At 47.0% G+C, this 10,208-nt stretch overlaps 2 protein-coding genes across 2 annotated transcripts; both read left to right on the top strand.

The window, feature by feature from the left end:
* Positions 1-768: 768 nt before the first annotated feature.
* Positions 769-2,103, top strand: FIESC28_11343 (uncharacterized protein; the record flags this gene model as incomplete). Its single annotated transcript, XM_031165468.1, has 1 exon — positions 769-2,103. The coding sequence occupies one exon, from the start codon at positions 769-771 to the stop codon at positions 2,101-2,103; it is 1,335 nt and encodes a 444-aa protein (XP_031010480.1).
* Positions 2,104-7,392: 5,289 nt separating this feature from the next.
* On the top strand, positions 7,393-9,158 carry FIESC28_11342 (uncharacterized protein; the record flags this gene model as incomplete). The annotated part of the gene is made up of 4 exons (XM_031165467.1): positions 7,393-7,406; positions 7,469-7,714; positions 7,764-8,788; positions 8,839-9,158. 4 exons carry the CDS (start codon positions 7,393-7,395, stop codon positions 9,156-9,158), a joined length of 1,605 nt encoding a protein of 534 aa, XP_031010479.1.
* Positions 9,159-10,208: the final 1,050 nt, after the last annotated feature.

The following is a 10,208-nucleotide window of genomic DNA, read 5'->3' as shown; positions in this document are numbered from 1 at the left end:
GGGAGGCGTGCGGCATGGCTTCTGACGAGTTTTGCATTGTTCTTGTTCGACTTGCTGGATGGAGTTTGTATTACAAAGGCTAGCTGAGCTATATATGTGAGCTCTTGTTGTCTCTAAACGATTATTTTCAAGAAGCTTACTCTGTGGAGGCTGTTGCTTTCGTTTTGTCATCTTGTTGTCGGCTAATTGATGTGAAGATCATCAGTCTTAGTTCAGTGAGATAGGTAGTATGAATAAGTAATGCGGAAATTGAGGCTTAACTCCGAACCGCTCACACGCCACATTGTATACACTGAGCCCAACTGAAACGCTCAATCATTCATATCAGAATTGATAATAAGACATTTGATGGTTTGGTAAGTAAGAGTGTTAGTGTTGTTGTAGTGGACATAAAAGTCCCAACACAATGACAACTCTAGGGTAAATTACCCGGACCAAGTACATGAAATGAGCCAAGGCAGGCAACAGCGTGCACAGAACAACGCTTTGCTGACGTCGGTAATTTAGCTTCACTTTTGATACTTATTTTATTCTGTCTAGACACTTTTTTTGTGTATATAATCTTCAACTGAATGTAAGCTCAGATTTAATATTTCTCATCATCATTGCTTTTAGAATTGAAGTCGATCAGTCACCAATGTGAAAGTGGCCTAAACCAACGCAACTCCAACACAACAACTACTTCTCTTTCATCCACCTTATCTCATCTTCTTACTTCACAGTTTTGAATACCTGGCGTTATCTACCCTTCATCCTCCGCAAAAAAAGATGGTCAAGTGCAATCATACCTCATTATACAACGACTGCAGTCCCGTCGCCCAAGAAGCAGGCTTCGAAAGACCACCCCTTGAAGGAGCAGTCTCACAAACTGGGAATCGACCAAGAAACCCCATTACAGAAGACCCATGGACATTCCCCGGGCCTTTAGTCCTCCCAGAGGATGAACTTGCCATGGATCCTGATGACGAAGGTCAGACGTTCAAAGAATGGCTTGATGAAGAGGAGAGGAACAAAGTTACTACAAAAAGAAAGAAAATCTATGTCGTCTTACCGCCTACGATTCCTGAAGAGTTGGAGGAAGTGATGAAGGATTGGCATAAACCCATTCTGCCTGGAAGAGCTGGGGATTTGGAGAAGTGGACGTCTTCGACACCCCAGGTTTCCGATCTGATCGAGTATCTACGATGTTTCTACCATGGCATGGACGTTGTGCAATATCCTGCCACATTCACATGGAAAGTCTGGGACGAAAAGCCAAAGTCAAAAACACGCTCCAAAACAACAAAAATCGGTCTAGAAACTCCCGGAAAGTCAGAAGTATGGGACATTCGATGTCGCCCCTCTTTAGACGGGCGAGCGAGACAGCAGGTTCACTTAGGCGACGTCGCAGATGCACTCTTACGAAGAATACCCAAAGACGCTCATGCCGTGGTCATGCTTACAGATTATGATCTTTACGAAGATGAAGAAGATGACTTCACTGTCGGAAGAGCTTGGGGCGGGAGTAGAGTCTGTATCGTTTCTTCATTTCGATACAATCCTGCGTTGGATGAACCCGCAGGTATAGATCGAGCGCACATGTGGCCTAACTCACACTGCAAAACATTCATCGACAATGAATGCAGCACCCTCGAAAAAGAACCCCCCGCTAAAAGAACAAAGTCAACCATCAAGTCCTACGGCAAACCACCACCCACATCCCCCCTCGCCCTCGCAGTCCAAGCCTCCAAACGCGTCCCAAAACTCACAACAAGAGATGAGTTATCAAGCTACTGGTTCGCCCGTCTGGCGGTAACAGTATCCCACGAACTGGGCCACTGCTTCGGTTTCGCTCACTGTCCCTACTACGCATGCGTGATGCAAGGTGTAAACAGTGTTCGGCAAGATGGTCAAGTGCCGCCTTATCTGTGTCCAGTTGACGCCGCGAAATTGGCTTGGGAACTTGGACCGCTGTTGGATTGTACTGGGAGTAGAGCGGAGAAGCAGAGTTTTTGGATTAGGCAGCAAAATGAAGCTCTGAAGAGCTTTTGTGGGAGATGGAGTCATGTTCCTCAATTTGCGGGCTTTGAGGCTTGGTTGGGAGGAAGATTGGTTGAGAAGTAGATGGTTTTGAATGTGCTTTCGTTAATCTTAGGATACAAATAGAACACACTGCTTACTATGTACTGGAGAACAGAAGAATCATCCTCCAAGGCACAGGCTACTAAGATAGAGTCTAAGTTAGCATAAGGTGACTCAACCTTTTCGTCTCTTATGCTTTTTGCATCTCACTCTTATGCCACCTTTCAGGCCACTTCATTTCGACGCCCTAAGCCTGAGAGGATATTCCGCTGTTGCCGATCTAATACCGCAACTCGCATTGCAGATTATTCTAACCATAAGCACCGTCTAATTACAAATATCCCGATATCACTCCTGTGCCAGAACCTTTCCTCCATTACCCCGAACCTCGTTCCTGCTTTTAATATAGTCCAAAGCATCCCAAACTCCTACCCCTATACCGAAATCATCATATGCGGATCAACAATCCTCTCAACAACCTTCTGCACCTGCTGAAATCTCACAAGCTTACAAACCTCGCTCTCAAGATGATTAATCAGCGCCGCCAAAATAGTAAACTCCCTCCCACAAGACGGTTTCATGCAATGATACAGCTTCTGCTATTGCCGTGGCGATTCAAGGTGCATCTTCAAACCATGAAGTGAAGAGTACAGCTTGTGACACAGATAACATTCGTACGCTTTCACCCAGTGGTTCCACGCTAGACGCGGGTTGATCGTGTACGTCTTTTCTCCTTCCCACGCTAGAGTCTTGTTCGTCAAGGTCCCTTTGGGGTCGCGGTTTTTGATGTAATTGTATAGCTTGTGGCGGTTCATGGACATGCGAGGACATGCGCCTCGCTCAAGATGGTGAGAGAGTCCGGTTGCTGTCTAACATTTTGCTTTGCAGAAAGGACAAGTCACCGACGACGTACGATGAATCTTTCCATTCAAATGCTACACCCATCAGAACCTTGTGTCTCTAACTCGACGACTTAGTCACTTGTCGGATACAGTCCAAGTTCATAAACGTCCGCTTACAATCAGCGCAATACTTATGCTCCTCAACCTCAGGCCGCACAACATCCTCCTCCGTCACAGCGTGGAACATACAGATGGTACACTCAGGCGTATTCTCAGCCCAGTGCTGCTCCAGGTTCATGTGTTCGCAGCGATCATACTCATCGTCGAAACAGTCGCTGCACGAGTCGCATTCAAAGGCGGGTAGCGCGTGACCTGTTGCTTGACAGTGCTGATCACGGGCATGCCGGCCTGCGAAGAAGAGCTTGTCACAATCGCTGCAGTAGTAAGTCATGTTGACATGTTTGAGAGTTGAATCTGTGCGGCTCAAGGGAGATTAAGAAATGTGGCTTGAGGGGGTCCGTTCGTGCCGAGATTAGATCGAGTAGTTTCATGATAGAGTTTGGATAATGGTATTTTGATGATGGTATTCAAGATCAGATACAGTATTTGCAATTGATGTTATATTTATTTTTGATTCAGGGTCTCATGCAGTATCCTCCACCAGTTCATCAAGACCCGATCGATCAAGAGTTTAACGATGAACCCCAGAAAGGCCCAGAGATATTCAGGGCGGGTGGAGATTGTCTTGCAGGGGTTCAGTTAACTACCCTATGCTGATCGACAATGACTTATCATGTGGTCTTTTGGCGTGATAATTTCCAGGTTTAGCAACTTGAACCTGGAGAACAATTTTATATTTTTAAAGTTATGATCTGAACTCAAAGTACGGAGTATTGTTTATATATCAATTTTTCTTCGTCGCTGTTGCCTTCGGGCAAACATGGGACAGAAAGTCTAGGACTTGGACGTGAGACCCAGCACTGGGTGACATATCTTTTGTTATCACGTCTGGATGTCACAAGTTCGAGTCCTAGAGGGTTCCCTTTTTTGTACCGTTCAATTGTGTTTTCTTTTCTGATCGCCCACTAAGTATATCTCCAGGTAATTTTCAGGAATTATCTCTTGTGCTCTTTGTAACAATAACAGAGCCTGTCCCAGCGTCGCAATCTTCCCGCTCAACCGTGGTCGTCTTACAGATTGTTATCCACCCATCGACATGTTGCGCATGATACATGGATGTCAAGCAGTCCAGCCAGCCAGGATACAGACAAGTCAAGAATAGCAGCAACATCCGACCTCCTTTGCAGATATCCGAATCCTTAACATGCTATGCTGTCCACATGACCAACGTGGTTCCTCGCTTGATCTCGCTTCAATGTGTGGCAAGACTTTAACCTTGATCGTATTTTGAATAAACCTCATTCACATAGACATCCGGCTTTCCGTATGCAGATTTCCGAAGCCTTATCAATTATGACTCGGAAATAGGCGTGCATTAGTGTTGCACCGGCTAGACTGTGCCGTCAGGGTGTCAGAAGAGTTGGCCCTCAAGAGCCTAGAAGACGAAATAGTCTGACCATTTTCTGTCGGTTTCGACTTACTTCTAGACCGCTTTATTTTGGCACCCTAAGCTTGATAGGACCACTTTTCTGTTGCCCAGCTGTCTAGTAGATATCGAAAGATAATAGTCGTTATCTACTTCTCGTGTATGAACTGTACAATCCGATTTGTAGAAAAGCGAGAAAAAAGTGCATGTACTTGTGGTCATACGCTGTGAAAGCCAAGATCTAAGAATCCTAGACAGAAAGGGGTTATGATCTGATACCGTTGAGTTGTTGAGGCACTTGTAAGCCTCAACTTTGTTCTTCTAGTGACTGACAAGAAGCATCAACCATGATCAAGCTTACTTCTAGTAGGCAGACAACTCGCATGATTGTCAGTAGTTCAGTTGTAAAGTTGTAACAGCTGTTGGGTCAGAGTCTGCAGTCCATCTCAGTCAGAATCCCCCTTGGATTACAAAGTTTGCACTCTTCTCCACCACGTGTATCTTGGCCAACAGAGGCTATGCATACGAGTATAGGGGCAATTATGCCATGCCACGATCCAGATATCGAATGAGCCCCATTATGCGAGCTGGGTCATTCTCCTTTTCAAAGTCCCTTGGCTTAGACACAAGATCCAGCTGACCGACTGCATCTCCTGTTCACCGGCTCACCGAGATTGGGCTGGAACGAGAATTTTTCTACTCGGAAGATAATACCAAAAAAGTAAACCCCGTAGTTGTCCAGAAAATCGGATGTCGAAGAAGAAAATACGGGTGACGAGTTGACTTTTACGATTCTTCTTTGTCAACTGCGGTCTGGCAGCGCCGAATTACCGCCGGGCTGTAGGGCCCGTTCACGGTCAGCTGGCGTTTCACAAGTCCTTCATCTCCGCCGCTCTGGGTGAGGGAACGCGGAGTGGAATGAGGAGTCCCCAGATGTTACGGTCCCGGATTCTCTGCAAAACTCTGGAGTTGTGGCTCGTGGGGGAAAGATTGGGGATGGGAATGGGGGCATTGGCCTCGATTCGCTCGGGGAAGCGCAGAATAGGGGGCCCCTCCTCTCGATTGAGATATTTTAACATGCGACAAACGGGCCGTTTTCTCAAGATTGTGGACGGTGGACGTTGGGACGTACGTCCGTTCTCCAGCGACAGGCATGAAGCTCCGAGTAAACGGCCGGCTCTCCACGGCTCCGGGTGGAGAAGTCTAGGAGCTTCCGAAATATAATGCGGGTCCGGAGTAGATTTTTTTATGTAGGCTTTGATCAATGCATTATTGTTTGTAGGTAAGCAGTTTGTACGAGACGTAGTCACGGGAGAACGGAAAGAATTACACGATTTTTCAGGTCTGAAAGGCCCTGTAAGAACTTTTCTGGTTAGCGTGTTAGAAACTTTCAATTAATATGCCGGTACTTGTTTACTTTACCAGGGGCCAAGACATCATCGAGAACGATGATCCACATATCTCTCTGCCTTGGCGATGAATGATACGCAAGAAAACCCAAGTGACATCGATGGAAATGCAATGCAATGCGAAAAGACGTTTTCGAAGATCTTGGGGACAACGCAACTTCTCCGCATGAATTCCCCGGAATTTCGCTTCAGAATCAAGGTTTTTTGGGACAACGTCTTTGTTCTCGGTGTCACTTTGTAGAGAAGCTGGAGAGAGTCTGGAGATTGGGGGAATGCAATGCTTCTCTCATGCGTATTTCATCCTTGACCCCGTGATCGACGTGGAGCCTGTGTCTGATATCGCACCGAGAACTATGCCGTAGGCCCAGAGATTGGTCAATATGAGGTCTTGCCAAATTGGGCCACACTGGGGTTTAAGCTTACCTTCCTTGACAGTTTACGGAGTACGTCATCGGTCAAATCCTAAACACCACCAATTTTCGTTCGCCAAGTTTTACCATTCAACGCTCAGCTGTTTTACTATTACCAAGGCTCAGGTACGTACCCCAGAAAACTTTACTGTTGTCTGTGCCAAGGGGGAAGAGGGAAAAAAGCTCGCATCCACATTCTTCCAGAAATCCAATCAGTGTCACTCCGTCAGTAACGGATGCGGCCCCTGCACTTTCTTGACTCGTTCCCCGTGGATAACCCGCAACACCGTACCTACCTATACCCCCAGGGCAACCAGCTCAGGCCAGTGTCGTTCGCCTTGCACCGGCCCATCCCCGAGGCAGGAGTACCTGCTCAGGTGGTTAACAGAAGAATAGGCCTTCATAATAAAGTAAACTAACTGCTAGTCTAAGCTAGCATAAAGTGACCAAATAATTTCGTCTCTTATGCCTGCTGTAGGCTGTGGCAGAGATGCGTTTGGAGTCAATAAACCCCAGATCAGAAGGATTAAACAAACGCCACTGACATCGGCCCTTTCAATCCTCAGTCTCGTTACAGACTAACGACCAACCACATGGATCTGAGACCTCATTTTGACGATGTTACCGCGATGCCAATACCAACTACAGGGCACTAATTCAGCGAGGTGATGTGATCGACACCTGGTCCAACGGCCGAACTTGAACTTGGCCGCCCATTGATGGTTTCCGAATCTCCCCCCCATGACGACTGCCAAGTTTACCAAATGATGCCCCATTCATCATCAACCAGAGATGGAAACTGCTCCTGCCTGCACCTGCGCTTGCTCCAGCACTCGCACTTGCACACCGGGACCCCCGACTGATCCTTCCTCGCTTGTTCGTCCGTGAATCAGACGCGATGCGCTACAGGCTCCATCCAGCTGATGGAGTCTCCATCCTTTCTCTGATACCACTCCGCTTTCATTCTTCTCTTGTTCTACCCCGGGTCTTGTCTTCTGCATTGGGGTCTGAAGAATAAAAGACCCTCTCCCTCCCACCTCCGCATGCTTTTCACAAACAGATCTTCACTCTAGTTTTATCTCCCTTCTTGAATTCCTCTGCCAACAGCTAGGCAGTCGTTCATCATGTTGGGTCAAAAGTATGTACCCACTCTGTCACTCTTCTCTCTCTTGTCCAATACTAACTGTCGTCCCCCTCCAGGTCTATCAAGGTCAATGGCGCCGACTGTGGTATAGAATCCATCCTGTTGGGTGTGATTACGTCCATTGGTGGCTTCCTTTTCGGATACGATACAGGTCAAATTAGTTCTATGCTCCTGTTCGAAGACTTCAAGGATCGATTCGCTCAAGGTCCTGAGGGCAACAAGGAATGGAACGCTTACATCCAATCTATTCTTGTTAGTCTCATGAGTATTGGTAGTTTGATCGGCGCTCTCTCTGGTGCTTAGTATGTTCCTTCAACCATCCTCCTCGATATCATCGACTAACAACAATAGTACCGCTGATTGGTGGGGTCGACGAAAGAGTATGACATTCGGAGTCGCTGTCTTCATCATTGGTAATGTCATTCAGATTACGGCGATGGAGTCTTGGGTTCATATGATGATGGGTCGATTCATCGCTGGTTTGGGTGTCGGTAACCTGTCTGTCGGTGTCCCCATGTTCCAGTCCGAATGTGCTCCTCGAGAAATCCGCGGTGCCGTTGTTGCCTCTTACCAGCTCATGATCACCATCGGTATTCTCATCTCCAACATAGCATGTTACGGTTTCAAGAGGATGGACACCAGCAGCGCCTCTTGGCGAATTGTCATCGGCCTTGGCATCCTTTTCTCTCTTCCTCTCGGCCTCGGTATCCTTGTCGTCCCAGAGTCTCCTAGATGGCTTGCTTCTCGGGGCGACTGGGAAGGCGCTCAAATAGCATTGGGTCGTCTTCGTGGTATGAAGCACAACCTTGACCACCCTCTTGTCCAGGATGACCTCAAGGAAATGAAGGACATTCTCGAGAAGGAGCGACAAGTCGGCCAAGGTAGCTGGGGCGAATGCTTCAACCCCCGAAGCAACATTCCCAAGCTTCTTTGGCGAACATTCCTCGGTTTCTTCATTCACTTCCTCCAACAGTGGACCGGTGTCAACTACTTTTTCTACTACGGTGCCTCCATTTTCGAGTCGGCTGGTATCGAGGACCCTATCCAGACCCAGCTTATTCTGGGTGCTGTGAATGTCGCCACTACTTTCATGGGTCTCTGGTTCGTCGAGAGATTCGGTCGTCGCTGGCCCCTATTCATTGGTGCTCTCTGGCAAGCCGGATGGCTCTGCGTCTTCGCGTCTGTTGGCACTGCCATCGACCCCCAGAGCAGCCCAGCCGTTGGCATCGTTCTCATTGTCTGCGCTTGTATGTTCATCGCTTCTTTCGCCAGTACTTGGGGCCCTATGGCTTGGGTCGTTATCGGCGAAACTTTCCCTCTACGAACTCGCGCAAAGCAAGCTTCTATTGCTACCGCCGGTAACTGGCTCGGAAACTGTAAGTTCTTCTACCTTGACAATTGATATCTAATACTAACATATCTCCAGTCATGATTGCTTTCCTTACCCCCATTGCGACCAGAGGCATTGCTTACAGCTACGGCTTCGTCTTTGTCGGAACCAACCTGGCGGCTGCCCTTCTCGTCTGGTTCTTCCTTTTCGAGTCTCGCGCTCTCAGTCTGGAGAATGTCGATCTCATGTACGGCCAAGAGGGCCTCAAGCCTTGGAACAGTCACAAGTGGGTGCCTCCGGGATACATCACCCGAGAGCAGCGAGACGACTCTCACTTCCACGGCGGCCAGGAGAAGCCCAGGAACAGCGAGTCACACTCTGGCGAGGATTCCAGAGTCGAGTCTGTTATTGCTTAAGGGAGTTACTCCATGGAGATTGTTTGTAAACACGGAGTGTATGCATACGAGGCGTTTGTCTTTTCATTGTATAACCACAGCACTGGAGTCGTTGGTACTACTACTTGAAACCCCTTGGATCAATTATCCTTAGATCAATTATCATTACGTTTATTTTATACTTATGTGCTGGATATCAACATCGTGAAATGCAATGCTTCTCCAAACTCGGTACTGCCCAAACTTCGTACTGATCTAAGCTGCATGAAGTAACCAAGCTATTTCGTCTCTTCAGCCTTTTAGTAGCTTATTCTTCCAATTCCTTATCAGCTGGCTGAGCTCTATTACTAGCATAGGAGGCTTAGTACTCTAGTGTACAGCATTCTATTCTGCTTTGTCCTTGACTTTGTAGAGATGGAAGAGTTGGATCCCTCGCTGGAGCAGGAACATGGGTTGGCTCTCATACCTTAAATCAAGCAAACTTCTTCCATGACTCCTTACCTGATGCCTCACCACTGCCCAGTATCCCCACACCAACACGCAGTCATCTTCTCACAACCTTATTTCTTTATCTCAATCAAATCCCGAGTATTTAGGTTCACATTCAAAGCATTATCCACCTATCACAGGGTTGCATACATTTTGTTCTATCGGCATCTGTCCAGCACTGCCTAACAGCTGGCAAGTGAAATAACATGCCAAGGAGTAATATCTTGTAAGTTTCCACATAATCTTCAGAAAACAAGTCTTGAGGATTAAAATCTTTTCTTCTTTAGGATATATATTGTACAGCTCCCGCTATAATGCTTTACGGTACATAGGTAGTTTACTTCCCTGTCTTTCATGACCTTTCAACGCATGGAACAAACCTAGATGGCTTTCAATCTTTGTACCAGAATCTAAATATGCATAATATAGAGTATCAACAGAATCCTAACATTCTGGCAACTCTGTGTGTATCAGGTGTACAGCTAAAGTTTACCTTTGAACTCTCCTATTCGCACAATGGCAAGATATCAATCACCTTAACCTTGATGAAAAACTCCTTCAGCATCAAAATTTTCTCTCTTA

This window comes from Fusarium coffeatum (genome assembly GCF_003316985.1).
Source record: "Fusarium coffeatum strain FIESC_28 chromosome Unknown BRIP53273_contig_385, whole genome shotgun sequence".
Taxonomy (NCBI): Eukaryota; Fungi; Ascomycota; class Sordariomycetes; order Hypocreales; family Nectriaceae; genus Fusarium; species Fusarium coffeatum.
The sequence above is the reverse complement of the archived record's forward strand: the minus strand, read 5'-3'. Positions and strand labels throughout refer to the sequence as shown.